This window comes from Trachinotus anak, unplaced genomic scaffold (assembly GCF_046630095.1).
Source record: "Trachinotus anak isolate AG129_WGS33_773 ecotype Australia unplaced genomic scaffold, CSIRO_AGI_Tana_v1 ptg000025l, whole genome shotgun sequence".
NCBI classification, from domain to species: Eukaryota; Metazoa; Chordata; class Actinopteri; order Carangiformes; family Carangidae; genus Trachinotus; species Trachinotus anak.
The window spans coordinates 18,668,907-18,685,387 of NW_027273876.1; the positions used below are offsets into that span (position 1 = coordinate 18,668,907).

At 40.1% G+C, this 16,481-nt stretch overlaps 2 protein-coding genes across 5 annotated transcripts in view; one reads left to right on the plus strand and one right to left on the minus strand.

Moving 5' to 3' along the window:
* dcxr (dicarbonyl/L-xylulose reductase) overlaps positions 1–5,326 on the plus strand; it is a 9,261-nt gene extending 3,935 nt beyond the window's left edge. For 2 of the 4 annotated variants that reach the window (XM_071461798.1, XM_071461800.1), the window contains exons 6-9: positions 41–140; positions 318–382; positions 1,898–2,036; positions 2,849–5,326. In XM_071461798.1, coding sequence (XP_071317899.1) covers positions 41–140; positions 318–382; positions 1,898–2,036; positions 2,849–2,952 — 408 coding nt within the window. In that variant the 3' untranslated portion in view covers positions 2,953–5,326. The remainder of the gene's footprint in view (positions 1–40; positions 141–317; positions 383–1,897; positions 2,037–2,848) is intronic. The other 2 variants (XR_011685000.1, XM_071461801.1) reach the window with 2 other exon arrangements.
* A 15-nt stretch (positions 5,327–5,341) lies between these two features.
* rac3b (Rac family small GTPase 3b) lies at positions 5,342–16,232 on the minus strand. Its single transcript, XM_071461802.1, has 6 exons — positions 16,053–16,232; positions 12,821–12,892; positions 11,304–11,421; positions 9,737–9,799; positions 8,957–9,116; positions 5,342–8,119 (listed from the first exon to the last, which is right to left on the minus strand). Exons 1-6 carry the CDS (start codon positions 16,085–16,087, stop codon positions 7,989–7,991), a joined length of 579 nt encoding a protein of 192 aa, XP_071317903.1. The 5' UTR covers positions 16,088–16,232; the 3' UTR covers positions 5,342–7,988.
* Between the last annotated feature and the right edge of the window lie 249 nt (positions 16,233–16,481).

Consider the following 16,481-nt stretch of genomic DNA (forward strand, 5'->3'; position numbering starts at 1 on the left):
TGCCTGCTTAATCAAACCAGACCTCTGTCTCTGTGTCTAGATAGTGGCTCATGGTATGAAGGCCAGAGGATCAGGAGGCTCCATTGTCAACGTGTCCAGCCAGGCCTCACAGTGTGCCCTGAGAGACCATGCTGTCTACTGTGAGTAAGAGAGGAACAGCCATGTGCCAGCACTGCCTGGAGCCTGGCTGTGTATCCTGTCCTGCCCTGCACACCTCAGGGAAAAGAAGACCTCATTTTTTTAAGTGCCTAAATGAAAGTAGTTGAGTAAAACTGTTTCAGTTTTTTTTCTGTCTCTGTGCCCTTGTCTCTGTTCAGGTGCCACTAAAGCAGCCCTGGACATGCTGACTAAAGTGATGGCTCTGGAGCTCGGACCCCACCAGGTACCAGCACTCTGAGGCCCCTTTTTGACTCAAAGTCCATCTGAAATCTGACTGTGATAATGTTCTGTCATGTTGTACATTTGTCTTTTCCACAATCTTAGCAATTTAAAGGTAATGTTAAAAAATAGAGCATTTTCTAACCAGTTAGCAGTTAGCATGAAGTTTTTGGCTTTCATAACTGTGGCATTGATACACCTTTACAGCATTTCACATTCAGTATTTTGGCCTTAAGTACACTATGTAAATTAAAGAGCACACACTGCATTGCCTGCAGTAGCTGAATCTTTGGTTGATGTTTTGCTGGATCTGTGTCCCAGCATCACATCGAGACAACTGAACGACCAGCTGGTCTGCTGTTGGCGCCACTTCTACTACTGTGGTTTATTTTAACCTATCTCTGCACAGCTGGAGGTTCTCCAACTCCCAGAGGATGTCGTCCTCTGCAAAACTGCTGAATGATTAAGTGACAGCAGGCTAAGCAACAGTATTTCACTACCCTCTCTACCTGAAAGTTTTACTCTACTTCACCTTGAATCACACTTGGCCACTTAGCACTCATTTAATCATTGGCTCAATCCCAATATCGCCCCTTGGCCCTACTCCTAGTTCTGGAGAACCCTTGACTGGGTAGTGGCCCTTCACAATTGAGCTACAAGGAGTAGGGGTTGAAATCTTTGGGACACCACTTGTTACTCCTTTCACAAAGTATTCTGGGAATTTTCTTCTACCACTTCATTTGGAGTTTGCATCTGAAAGCGCTTAATTTGGGGGGGCCAGATGACCACCAGCCCCTGATCCCCAAAAGAAACAGGACACTCTACCCTATGAAGCAGCACACAGATTGGAGGGGTAGGGCCAAAGGGGGGAATTGGGATTTGACCAGTGTGGTTGGGTGTGGTCATAGGTGTGCTCGGTATTCCATGAAACCACACCCATCAATGATGTCACAAGATCTTGGCGTAGACCTCTATATCAGTGCAGCAAGGTGAGAGGTCAAACGAAGCAAAAACAAGATTTTCAGATGCTGTTACATCATGCTTTAGGGAAATGTCTGAACTTTGGTCATAAAATCTCTTGTGTGGTGTGCAATTATGATTAATCTCAACATTAATACAAAGAGCTGCAAAGCTAAACACCATGTTTGGTGGTTGTTAAAAGAAATGTTCAGTGCTGTAAACCCTACCCTGATTCCTCAGTAGTATACAGATGCTTAGTTTCTGAGTGTCTTATAATATCTTTTCTAACCAAACCCACTCCACTATAATCACTTCTGCCACTGATACCACTAATACTTTGAATAATGATGACAATACAGTGAAGGAGTTTTGCAGAAAAATGAATTTATTAAATACAAATCAGTATGAAAAGAGCAAAATTAAATTCACCTCATTGTCTCTGCTGTTACAGAACATTTAATACCTTTAAAGTTATAAGATGTTTAAACACAAAGAATGAATCTTAATGGAGCTCTCTTTGATGACTTGTTTTAACTGAAGTGTGTTGTGTTGTGATCAGATTCGTGTGAACACTGTGAACCCCACAGTGGTGATGACTGAGATGGGTCGCCTGGGCTGGAGCGACCCTGAAAAAGCCAAGATCATGACGTCCCGCATTCCCCTAGGCCGCTTCGCAGGTCAGACTCAGCAGACTTTAGGTACATTATATATACACATACTGTACAGCAGGAGGCTGCAGATGTGGTTGTCTTAAGGAACAGTCCAACATTTTGGGAGATACACATTCATTTGGAGAGTTAGATGAGAGGATATTAAACTCTGTTTTATTAATGTTAGCCACAATTTGATGTGGTGATATTGATGTCAAGTTTCTGCTGCCCCTTGGTGGACAAAAAAGTTCAGGTTTAATACACAGACATGAGACTGGTATCAATTTTTCTCACACTCATAATGTAAGCACATAAATGTTTCCCATAATGTTGAGCTTTGTCTTGACATTTTTGTCCACTTTAAACAAGGGACCTGGAGGGAGTGTTCCCGCTGCTCAGCCTCCTCACAGAGTTTATACCAGGGTGCTGAAAAGGTTGATTCAGATTCAGGAATGTGGATTCCACCCTGGTTGCGGAACAATGGAGCAGCTGTTCATCCTCGCCAGCTCATGCAGTCTATATGTGTTTGTGCTTATATGTCTTCTTATAACTGAAGTGAGAACTGTGTCCACACTGTCTCCAGTGAAGTGTAGAAAGTTCTTGGTCAGTGTTAGACTCCACCAAGACTCAGTTCTGGTCATGGTTTTCACAATTGGGATCTTGAGATGAAAGCAAAGAGCAGGACCAGACCTGTATCTACTCTTTTTATCAGCATGGGAATAAACTAAATGTCTGTGTGCTATTACCATTTACAACTCTTCAGATATGTTTCCTCTCTAGTGCTACAATCATATGTGCACACACACACTTTATAAATTTGTTGACCCAAATATTAATTGAGCTCCTGTGTGTGTGTGCAGAGGTGGAGGACGTGGTGAACAGCATTTTATTCCTGCTGAGTGATAAGAGCAACATGACGAATGGAGTCACTCTGCCGGTGGACGGGGGATTCCTGGCATGCTGACCAACATGAGACAGCCCAGCACACCACCCTCCTGCTCAGAGGAGAAACAACCTATCTCATCATCTCACTACATTAAACAAACAGGTCAACTTAATTTACTAAATATATCCATTCAATGTACAACCAACAGATTTCCTGTGCTGCTTGTGCTAATGTGAGTACATTATTAAAATGTATCTCCGCCCTTCTTTGCCATTTATTTCAGTGATTATGCAGGGTGATTATTATACATTACACAGGGCTTAATATGTTTGCAGATGAGGTTAGAATCAACCTGAGTAATGATGATACAGAGATTTATATTACATTATATGAATTGATTTATGTGAATCATTGTCATGGAGCTGAATTACAGCCTTAGATGCTGTGTATTATTATTGCCAGATGTTGTACTGAACCGTTAATACTAGTAAAACGAAGGTAGTCATACCACACTTTATTTAGTTTAATATAATCAGACTTTGTCTCATTAACTGAAGCTCCTGATCTGTAGTTGCATTATTTTATGCATTGTGCTTCTATATGATTGCGCGAGTGTATACATACATTCAGAATCTGAGGCTGCAGTGGACACAGGCTCACCAAAACTGGACAGATTAAGACTGGAAAAACCCAGCCTGGTCTGATAAATCTGGATTTCTGCTGAGGCAGCAGATGGTAGGGTCAGACTTTGGTGTCAATAGCATGAATCCATGGACCCAACCTGCCTTGTGTAAACAGTCCAGGTTGGTGGTGGGCCCTTACTTTGGGTCCTTAATACCAATCAGTCAAGGTTTGAATGGCACATTCTATCTGAGTATTATTGCTGACCATGTGCTTCTCTTCAGCACATGGCTACAGTTCACCATCTTCTGACGTCTACTTCCAACAGGATAATGCTCCGTGTCACAAAGCAAAAGTGACATGACCATGACAGTGAACTTCAGTGGCCTCCCCAGTCACCAGATCTGGATCCAGTAGAACACCTTTGTAATGTGGTAGAACAGGAGATTGGCAGCATGAATGTGCAGTTGACAAATCTGCAGAGACGATGCGATGCAGTCATGTCAACATGGAGCGGAGTCACAAAGGAAAGTTTATATATATGGAAAATAAAATTAATTAAACCATAATCTACTCATTTCACTTTATGTTTGACAGAAAATCCAGATTCTCAAAACCTAATTTTGAGAGAAACTGATTAATTAATTATTCTAAAGGCTTACTACAAGCTGTATTAAACTTGAAAAAATATTCAAATGTAAAAACAACTTATGATAATTAAAAAAAATTAACACTTATTTAAAGTGGCTATTGAATATTGAGGCTCTTTTGCATACATTTGTTTATTTACTATATGTAACCTATATGCAAATGTAATATATGTACATATACTGAATGTCCAAAATACATAAATTAAATATGAAAGCTATTAAAATTGGAATAATTTAACATATTGACATATATGTCTATTCCATACAAATACAAATGTATGTATTCTTATATCGCAGACATATTTACATGAATATATATCTATCCCATAACCTGTCAATATATACTGATATTATATACAGTAAGGTCCAAAAGTCTGAGACCATTTTCCCAGAATGTGAAGATAAACATGTTTAAAATGACTGAGAAATTAATCAGAAAAACATATAGCATATATCATTTTTATATGTATGTTGTTTTAATACTCCTGCTTATGTAAATATACATTGTTAACAAATATGTTTATAAGATGTCATATATGATAAGAATTCATTGTATAAATATTTTTTTATATATGTACCTATGCAAATTTTCAGACATGTATGTATGTCTTCATATAACAAAGAGGATGTATGTATGTAATCACAGTATATCCCCTGATAGGTGACATATATCGCAACATTGCTCTTGATATAGGCACATATATGTCCTGTATTACATTTCTGTATGGGAAGTGTCACTGTCCACTAACCTGTTTTTCTTTTATAATATTACATGTAACTCTGTACTTGGGGGCACGGCGGTACAGCGAGAAGGTTCTGGGTTCAAATCCCCCGTCTGGGGCCTTTCTGTGTGGAGTTTGCATGTTCTCCCCATGTCTGCATTCCCTCTGGGTACTCTGGCTTATTCCCACAGACTAAACACATGCACGTTAGGTTGACTGGTGACTCTAACTTGCCCATAGGTGTGTGAGTGAGTGTGTTGTTTGTCTCTGTATGTCAGCCCTGTGATAGACTGGCGACCTGTCCAGGGTGTACCCCACCCTCGCCCGATGTCAGCTGGGATTGGCTGCAGTCTACCCACGACCCGGTTTGGATAAGCCCTATAGAAAATGGATGGACGAATAGGTGCATATGCGGCACCTCCTCATGTGGTTGTTGTGGAATAAAGAGAAAGAAAAGGAGTTGAGACGGCAGAGTACTTTACATATACATTTGTATTTAGTATACAAAAAATTGAAATATTTCACCACACAAATGTGAAGTAATAAAAAATAAGACAAACAGTTAAAACAAGTATACAAGTCATCTTACATTACATACGTACATGGCCAATGCATTTCATCATACAACCTCTCCTAAGAATTACAGTGGGGCAAATAACCAGAGAACTTCCATGCAATAGTAGAGTAGAACTTTTCGCTGCATTTCTCAGCTACATTTCAACATCTTAGCTAGGCAGGACCACATGACATGATTCAACCACACAGTTTGCTATGCCAACCAAAGACAGCATGACAGAGTGGACTGCAGTGCTGTGTCTTGCCACACGACGGAGACAGACACACTTGCAGGCCTGCAACCATACAGAAATGCATGCCATAAAGGTGCAATCTGCGGCGTTTGCCACCATGACAAACTCTACAAAGATTGGCGCCTTTATTGTACGCTGTTACCAACACTTCTAACTTCAACATAAGCAACTATAATCCCTTTAGTTTCAACTGTTTTAGTTTTAAGAGCTAAATATTCAGGTACATGTAGATAGATATTCATAACGCATTCCTTTTCTAAGGATTATTCTGTACATCATTAGATGTTATTGATACCCATTTTTTTCTTTCTTTATGTCCACAGAGTGTTGAAAAGTCTTATGTATTTCTACAATACAATATGAAATAGTACCAAAAACTGGACACTAAAAACTTGGCTTAAAACAATACTGTCTTTTATGCGCTATCCCAAACTGTCAAACAACACCGTCTCACTGAGCGTTCATGTACACACCTGTGACAAACACTCACTCAAACACACACACACACACACACACACACACACACACACACACACACACACACACAGAACAGAGACAAGATCTAAACAATGGGATAAATTAAGACAGAATATTTTAAGACCCATGCAAGTTCCTCCACCCCCAGAGGCAGAACTCAGGCAGCAAGGTTGTACAGCCCCCATGTTTGGCATGCTCGTCTGTCACGTGTTCACAGTTAGATAAAGTTACCCAAAGACACTTGACTAAGATCAGATATTTGTCGAAAGTAAGAACACAAGTGTTAAAAAAAAACAAATAACGCACAGACTGAGAACAACTTTTCCACCTTGCTAACAGTGAAATGTTTCAATTTCACAAAACGTAAGGTAATTAAACAAAAAAAGTCCACTTGCTTGCTTCCTCTCCAGAGCCATATCTCGTGAGCTTCATCAGCAAACACGGCCCAGAGACGGACTTAGAGAGAAGTCCTCATCATGGCACAGTCTTTGTTGACGAAGACCATGGGATGCAATTAAAATCTTGTGAAAGAGATAGTAAGCGGACCCTTCATTATGATTTTTTTGTCAAACTACTATTACTATTGCAGCTTGACTATTAATTGTTAACCTTGTAAATTACATTTTTCAGCCTCATCTCTCAGTCTTCACCTGAGTAAACTGATGACCTTATGATAAGAGTAGTACAATGGGTCAAGATTCAGCCTTTACAAATTTATGCAAGGCTGAAATAGAAAAGGAAAAATGTGTGATCAGTTTAGAGTCACTGCAGTTAAATATTTATGCTTTTACTTTTGGTTTCTATTTGAATATTATAGGTATCTTCCATTTAATCCTTTCAGACATAGATGTTTTTAGTTTTATCCATTTTTCATATCAGTACTGACAACTTTGTACTCATCAAAAGTATTTGCTGAAATATCTGATAGGGCGAGAAAGCAGTCACACAGCTGTTACTGTTGACCATGGGCAGCTTCACCTAACAGGTTAAGGGCAAAAATGTACCGCTGGGCCCCTTTGACAACCCCACCCGACAACACACCTGGCCCCAGATTTCTGTGGGGTAATATGATTTAACACACTGATCAGGGAATGTGGAGCATAAAGACCCTAGATGTTGACAAAGACTGGGCCTCAAGTTCAGGTGATACATCTCTTACAAACAAGTTTGACTAACCCGGAGGTTTGCTTCCAAAACATAACAGCAATTGATTTGGTGAGCACAATGCTATCATAGCCAAGAGAAATAATGGCTGAAACCTATGACAGCAACCTGAGGCGTTGTTGTAATAAACCAGAATTTCCCTTCAATATATCGTCCTCATTTCTTGTTGAGGAACCACACTAACTCTATTTTAGACTCAATGTGTGAAATTCTATAAATACAGGCAGTAGTATTTTATTTCCAAATGCTGATCTTAGCTCAGAAGCTAAGGGTAACTTCTGACTTGAAGGCGTATTCATAGTTCACTTCCTATCAAGTCAACACTGCATTAATTCAAGCAAGCATGGCTGAGAAAGAAGAGATGTTACAGTATGAAGACGAGTATTAGAAACCTTTGTCAGCCCTCATGGCAACTTGATGTGGTTCTATGAGTACAAAGTAGGTGGACAGTCAATGTCTTTCAGAACCTATGAACTATTCAGTAATGGTAAAAAAAAAATCAGAGTAAATATTGGTCGTGTTACCAATATCACTTTGAAAAAACATCAATATAAAGAAAGCAATCTCAGCAGTGCACACTCACTCGCACTAGTTTTCTCTCTCATCCTCTCAGAGAAGTAGTGGTTGTTGTTCATGGTGATGCAGTGTAGTGTAATAGCAGTGTTTCCTCCTCAGAACATGGTGCACCTCTTTCCCCTCTTCTTCACTGGCGGAGGGCAGAGCACGGCTCGGATGGCCTCGTCGAATACCGTCTTCAGGCCTCGCTGGGTCAGCGCAGAGCACTCCAGGTACTTCACAGCGCCTGAGGACCAGGAAGAGGGGCATGATGGGAAACACAGTTCTCAGAGACATGTGTAGCAATGGCTCACCAAGATTCAAATGGGGATGGGAAATTGGGAGGGTGTGACCAAAAATAACTTGACAAAGCTGACAATGTGAGAAGCACACGGCAACTGGCCAGGTGCGCAGAGGTGTGTAACTAGTGCAACATAAATGCATCCAGGCAGAGACCAACTCTTAGTATGATTCATTGCATTGAGACAGATCAGAGAGGCACTGTGATGTAGCCTCAGCAGGTTTTTCACCCGACCATGGCTGCACAGAATTATTATGCTTAGGATGAAAGTCAACAGTCATATAAGCTGTATGTAAAATATATATGAGGGTTTGAACAAAGAAGCTATCATGAAGGGTTTAGGTTAGTGATTTTACTCTATGTTTTGTTTTTAGCAAAGTTCCCCTTGATTCTTTTGCTAACAGAGCTGGAGTCAGGGTGTTGTTAGCTTTAGCTTATCATAAAGACTGGAAGTCTGGCTCTGTGTCCAACACCTCTAAAGCTCAGTGATTAACATGTCTGTGATTTTTTTAAAAAGAGAAATACCTGCTGTAAAAGATATGATCATCAATCAAACTTGGCTGAAATGTGACTGCTGCAAATATGTGGCAGCTTCACAATAAGGCAGTCCCTGATTCACTGTTAGACTTGAACTGAAATAATAACTTCCTCCCTATATTTGACCTCACTTATCACAAGGCTACATAATCATCACTCACGATTTGGAGCTAAGTAAATGGTAATAAATGACTAAATCGTCATGCAAACCATATCCAGCTGTGCACATGCCATACTCAGTCTTACCAATCTCTCTCGCCATGGCCAGGCCCTGCGGGTAGGTGATGGGGGAGAGCTTCTTGTCTCGCAGCCTCTCAATGGTGTCCTTGTCATCTCGCAAATCCAGTTTAGTGCCCACCAGGATAATGGGTGTGTTGGGGCAATGGTGTCTCACCTCGGGGTACCACTGAGGCACCGCACACACACACACACACACACAAGCATACATATGCATATACAAAGGACAAAGTCAGTGAGAGAGGAGAGAGAGAAGAGTTAGCTGGATACGGAGGCAGAGCGACAAGCGCCTTTCCACGATGACATTCAACAGACTCTGTGAGTTGTGAAAATAGAAAAATTCATTTTAATACATCAGTCTGAAAGTAAGTTTAGCTGTATGAACACAAAACATCCTCAGGCAAAGCAACCTCCAATCAAATCACATCATATGATGAGAGAACAGATCCCGACCGACTAGAAGCAAACAGACTCTACAGAGGGAAGCCGGACCATGAGCAAAGTGTGATTTCATATGAAAGCGTCTCATGATGCTCAGCAGACCAAACCACAGCCAGCCACCCCCTCCCTCTGCAGAGTATCTGGACTCGTTCAGACCTCGTCTTACAACGTATCTCCATACCACATCCACTGGGGGGATGAGTTCAAATCTGGACCGTTCTAAGCCGTGGTCTGGACAGGTAGGGCAGCAGTGTGATAAGCCAGGTGGAGCCATAGATGTGCCTCCTTGTGGTCAGACTCGGCATGGAAGGGACAAGGGGGTGGGGGGTGGTCAGTCAGCGTACTGACCTTAGCTCGGACGTTCTCAAAGGAGGCCGGACTGACCAGGGAGAAGCATATCAAGAACACATCCTGGGAGAGAACCAGAGAGATGGCTAGTTGAGATCAAGATCTGTGTGTGTGTGTGTTTGAGCGTGTGTGTGTGCGTGTGTGTGTGTGTGTGTGTACGAAGCCACACATTTTATTTAATTTTATTGACAGATAAAAGCCTATTTGTTCTTAGAAGACACTAATACTTCTTTATTAAGGGCTGTTCTCAAAGAAAGTCTTGATCAACTAAGAGTGATTAATTAATTAATTTTAATAAGTGCAGAGGGTTCTCACATTATAATGAGACAGTTTCATGTTATAATGACATAGTTTTCTTGTTGTAACTACATGCCAAATAATTATGTTCAACAAGAAACTTTTCTTGTTAGTATAACAAGAAATCACTTATTTTGTAATATCAAAAAACTTTAGTGCAGACTGTTTCAGTTATATAGCTGGAGAAACATGTGTTTCATAGTTGGTAGTCTTTAATTTACAATTAAAGGGAACTATCTGATTATGCAACTAACCCACCTTATATGTTAATTAAGTTTAATGTTATATGAATAATATTTTGTAATCAAATCAAATATGTTATTTTGTGGCATGTAATTAAATATTTAGATAAACTAAATTCTTCACCATTCTAGGAGACCAAGATCAGTGGTTCTGGTGGGCCGTGAAGGTATTGCAAGTGGCCCGACAAATCATTTGCAAAACAGTACAACTTTGGTGGATTTTATTATAAAAAAGATTTAATTATAAAAATGTTATAATGATAATTATATAGAGCATGTTTGTAAATGTTTTAAAAAGAAATGATATTTAAAAACATTGAAAATGTTGAAAAATTCCTTTCATTGTTTTTTTTTTTCACGTATTACGGCCGAACACTGTGGTAAGCCAATGATAAGAACATTAATGTTGTCACCAGCCAGACCCTATTGTATACTTGTATGCTATCCCTGTCTGATTGTGCGTTAATAGATTACATCCATGGCAAAAACTGGAGTATCAAATGGATAGCTGGTTAGCGACAGGAAAAATTAAATAAATATAATAAAAATTGAGCTCCTGCTGTTTTCAGCTCAGTCCTGAATGTTCGGTCATTATCATCACAATAAAAAGTCCTCTGGGAATGTATTATTTGGTCTCCGTATTGTTACAGAGTTGGATTTTTGAGTGGGCTGTGAGTTGGAAAAGGTTGGGAACCACTGACCTAGATTATCTTAATTAGGGTTATTGTTGACACTGTTTACATAATCATGTATCTGTAATTATGTGTCCACCAAAATCCAGGTCATGTCCTTTACTCTTCAATCTTAGCACAGATACATACATAAACATTCATTAACTATTGACTATTAAGAACTAGTTTGTTTGGTGCAGCACATCGTAAAGTAGCATCATGCTGGTGCAGCTGGCTCCATCCTGTGCTTTACTCTGGAAATGCTGTAAACCTGTTTCAGAGCTGAGCATGTAGGCGAGAGTGCACGAGTCTCTCTTTGTGTGTGTGTGTGGGGTCGGGGGGAATGAGTGTGAATACCGTCTGTGGGTAAGACAGTGGTCTGAGCCTATCGTAGTCCTCCTGTCCTGCTGTATCCCAAAGGCCCAGGTTCACTGGTTTTCCATCCACCATCACATTGGCAGAGTAGTTGTCAAAGCTGCAGGAAGGATACAACATATATATTTATAAAATGCAGGGATAGGAGACAGTCCAAACACACAGCTGATTTTGTTTGAATAGAACTAAAATCAGGGGTAAGAAAATCTCACTTTTTCAAGGGGCAATTGCTTTAAACAAATGAGGAATCTTGAATCTTGAATCTTTCACGGGAAATTTTTATTTACTTTAACATAAGTTTTATACTTAATTATTATACTAGTAATAGTTTGTGATGAGCTGAGTAGCTTCTGACTTGTTTAATTGATTGACACTAGGTGGTAAAGTATATTTAAAGCATTAGTTCAACATTTAGGAAAATACTTAGATGTTTTCTTGCTGAGACTTAAATTGTATCTGTCCTGTCAATGTAAGGTTAGGACAAGCAGTTTAGCTTAGCTTAGCTTAGTTTAGCTTATCTTATCTTACCACAAAGAAACAGCAAGAAAGAGCAAACCTGAGACTGTCACAAAATACCAGCACCTACCAACACTTCTAAAGCTAAATAATAAACATGTTTAATCTTTAACACTGATGTGTAAAACAAGTTGTGGCTTTACAGGTGCCAGAGCACATACACCATTACATTTCTCCAGTTACCAATCCCAGCCAAGAATTAGTCCAAAACATAACTCACAGCAAAACCACATCTTCTACATTATTAACATTAACATTATTAATTGATGTGCTTTAAGGGCACTAGGGACAGAGTCGAGCTAGCTATTTCCCTCTGCTTTTAGTCTTAGCTTAGCCTATTCATATTTACTGTACAGATAAGTCAGTGGTATCAATCTAATGCCTGATAAGATGGCAAAAAAGTGCCCAACAGGTTAAACATTGGAAAAACACTGACATCTCTGTGATACAATAAAATCACTGAAGTTTATTCTGCTGTCACCTAACCACAAAAATTTCAACATATATAATGTGATGTAGTTCATTTTCTGTTTAAATATACACTAATTTGACAAACAAAAAAAATCTCAAATCAATGATCATGATCACAGGTTTACAGTTTGGTCAACAACTGAGCTATTTGTATGAAAGCTTAACTGAGGAAGACTGTAAAATGTGGTTGAAATTTCAACAAAAGGCTAGCAAGTCAAGACTGAGTCATGTGTTTTGTTTTATATTGTCAAACTACTTTTTGTACAGTCGTGAATAAACCTGATAAATTCAGTTTTTATAGATAAAATAACCAAGATTTTCTGTTTTTGTACAATCCAGCAGGTGAAATGCCCGACAGGCCAAAACAATGATGCAAAACATTATTAAAAAAACAATATTTCCATAAATCCGTCATGTTCATTGGTTTGCAGTATTACCCAATAAGGACTAATACATTTAGACACATTAAACTGAGTCCTAGTGAGAACATGTGTAGTGTGTGGTTTACTCACACAGTGGGGATGTATTCACCAGGAAAGGCATTGGTGGTGTAACTAATCAGCAGACAGGTCTTACCCACAGCCCTGGGTGGGGAGAAGGACAGCAGCGTTTCAATACAGCTCCACACTCATGTGTACAAAAACTAGATCTGTATAGATTGTATGGAGGAATGTACGCATGGCTGTATGTGTTTGTGTGTGTGTGTGTGTGTGTGTGTGTGTGTGTGTGTGTGTAAAGGCAGGCTGCTGCTCCCTTTCCATGAGTGCCACACAGACACTGGCCTACATTCATATTGCCTGAGGGACACAGAAGCTCCCTATGAAATATAGAGGATGAGTAAATAACAAGAGGGAGGGAGTTAAAATTACTGATACTGACAACTTCAATTCATTTTTAAATTTTATCTAAAGAGGAAGACCATTGTCATAAGGTCTTCATCTCATTAAACAGGTATTCTAGTGACTTAGCATTCACACACCTCCATGAAGTTGGGTGATCAACGAGAGACTGTAGCAGTGATATCCTGACTTTCAGTCCATATGTTGGGTCAAGCTCCAAAATCACTGTATCCTACACTTCCCACAATGCATCTTGATACTGTCTATTCTTTATTCTGTCTCTATTCATCAATATTAAAACTCTATATGTTTATGTTATGACCATCATTTTGAATTATTCATGTTTGTCCATCAGTTTGTACATACTACATACTACAACACCTATGAGCCTCAGTTACTGTTGCTATGGAGAAGGCACAAATTGGGTGGTGCAAAATTGAAAAGACTATTGCTAAGACTGAAGCTATTAGAGGTGGGACCAAAACACTGTGTCATAGTGGTAGAATTCATCCAAATCTGAATTAAGATAAGATTTTGTTATCAGTTCTCTGAATGTGAAAACACACCTCAGGAGTTGTATTTAATTTCTCCACTTATATTTTTACATCTTCGGTTTTGCATCTGACTTTTTATTTAAATGTATTTCACTTTTTTAAAATGTATTTTAATAACACACATCTTTTGTACTGATGATTCAACCAGGAGTCTTTCATGTCCATCCATCACTGTCTATGAAATGAGCACGACTTTCATTTCAAGATTACTCCTCCCAATGGCAGCTCTATTGTAATACATACTGACATATACAGTAGATCAATATAAAAAAGTGATGCTCTGGATGGCACAATTTGAAGCCCATAAATTCATGGTGTGAGTTGAAACTGTTTAAAATTGAGTGAAAAATTCACACATGCCCCAAATGTGATACGTGAATCTGTGGAGACATAAATAAAATGGGAAGAAAAAAAGAGAAAGAACTGGAGTCTCTGACATTAATTAGAATCTGAACTGTTCCATGAACACACACTCAGATGGTGTCAACACACAATCTCACTACAGATGACCATTTTAAAAGAGAAGGCAGGTCACCTCCAAATGCAACCACGGTCAGTTAATATTCTTTGTATAATGAATTTTTAATCAGTGCAGGTTTTATATTTGTATATTTGTAACTTTGCCACAGCCTAGAAAAGTGATCTTTATGTACGTGACATTAAAACATTGTAAAATCTATAGATTGAGCCGGAATGCAAAGGCAGAGCCAGTGGAGGACACAGTGGCGGAGCATGTGCAGTCGGCCACATCACGCAGAAGTACTCTGGAAAGCTAGAAAATGTTTTTGGCTCATGCACCCAGAGAGCAATTTAATTCAGGTGAATGGGCGCCATCTTTGAGACCACTACCCGTTCTTATAATGCATTCATGAGCTAATGTCTGTGCAGCTGGTGGCCTTTTTCAAAACAGACATGTTGACTTGTCTTTATAGCACATGTGTTAATAACATTAACCACGGCTCTGCTTCCAGGTAAGTCATGACAGTGTGACAGTGAGTTAACAGGAACCACACAAGGACCCTGAAACTGAAGCAGCTGAATGGAGTTCAGCTATCATTCATTTCATTACTTACACCTGTGATGTTTGGGGCAAATAAAGACAAAATAAAAAAACAATCCACAGGTCAAATGGTCCAAATAATATCAGGGATAATGTGTACGCCTTCTGAACACAGAACAGGACATCACACACACACACACACACACACACACAAAATAGCTAGCTACATGGTGTCAGCACAGCAAGTACTATCACAGTTTATGTTGATCAAAAACTGACTATAAAAAAGCACACATTTGTACAAATAACACAAAGCAATAAAATTCTCTTCACATTTAGTCTGACCACACCTTTAGATGCTCTCTGCCTAGTAACACCCACATCTTTCAAACTCAACCAGCTTTCTCTTATAAATATGTAGTTTCCAAAGCCCAAGACGACACAACCCTATGACACCACTTGGGTTATTCTTCTCAGCTGAGCAGGAGCTACTCCCCATGACCAGTAAACTGAGCTGAACTGTAAAATCAGCAGAATGTTCTTTAAAAGATCTATGACCTTTGACAATTCCTAACACTATTTTTCTGTACATTTGTAAATTACAGTATTGTTTCATCTACTACAGTGCAGAATCAAGGTCACAAACTTTTCTCAGAGATCTGAGATTAATCTCAGAAAGAGGAAGTCAAAATTCTGCAAAAAAGAGCATTTTAAAATTGAATACAAAGTCAAATTGTTTTGTTTCAACATTTCGACTTTAATCACATGAATGTGACTTCAATCTGAGGCCTATTCTTAATTTTTCTAAGAAGTGGCATTAATGTAAGAGCACATTTTTCCTGGTCTCAATCTGCAGCTAGCAAGGATATTAAGATTTGACAACATCAATGAATAAAGTCCACCCACAAATACCAGTGCATGTAGCTGAATGGGAAGTGGATGCAGTAAGAAAAGGCTCACAGAGCAGAATTAGGGCAGCGGGGCCTGTTTGCCACTGACAGGGCCACAAATTCCTTAGCGTGCATCAGCACTTCAGCCTGCCTCCAGTGGCCTGCGAGCTGTGCGAGGCGTGTAGGTGTTCCCGCATAGCATCCCGAGGCGCACCGCTCTCACCATTACAATGAACCGGAGAGCACGACGGGAACAAACCGAATGCACCCACAAAGCACACCATCGATTAGATCTGTCGAACACCGGGGAGCGGAGCGCGGAAAACCGACGCGACCGACAGATCGGTGAGCCCCAGCTCATTTTCCTACATAGCATCCTCCCATCATCCATCCGTCCGTGGACGCATCACTGAATCACACAGGAGAAAATGTGCTGGTGCCCTGCGTGTTTCAAATCTTACCCGTCGCCGACCACCACACATTTGATCGCCTGCATTTGGACACGAGCTGGAGGCTTTCACGGAGCCGTCGATAGTGGTTTGATAGATCCGACAGTTTGCGCCGAGGTCTCGGATGAGAGCAGCGGGCCAGTCCGCTCGGCGATGGAGCCGCAGTGAAAGGGGACGACGACGAGCAGCGCCGAGTGAGTCCGGAAGGTACCGAGCGTGTTTAAAGGGACATATAGCTGAATAGAGGAATCCTAGCAGAGCAAGAGAGCGTTCACCTGGTCTACTTCCGCCTTCGCTTTCCACTGCTACCACCATGTAGACACATTTAACCTGTTCTATTAGCTTTCACGTACAAGTTCAAAACTTAATATCTCATGACTGACTAGCAGCATGTGTGGCCTTTCTGTTGGCTTCTACACTGCACACAGACTGAACAAACCT

What these genes read in the sequence shown, in the direction of transcription:
- rac3b (XM_071461802.1), bottom strand. Translation starts at nt 16,087, where the DNA reads ATGCAGGCGATCAAATGTGTGGTGGTCGGCGACGG. An exon ending in CACTGTCTTACCCACAGACG is followed by an intron (nt 9,800 to 11,303) that starts GTATTCACACTC and finishes GTTCTCTCCCAG; the next exon opens with GATGTGTTCTTGATATGCTT. An exon ending in GGCCATGGCGAGAGAGATTG is followed by an intron (nt 8,120 to 8,956) that starts GTAAGACTGAGT and finishes CCTGGTCCTCAG; the next exon opens with GCGCTGTGAAGTACCTGGAG.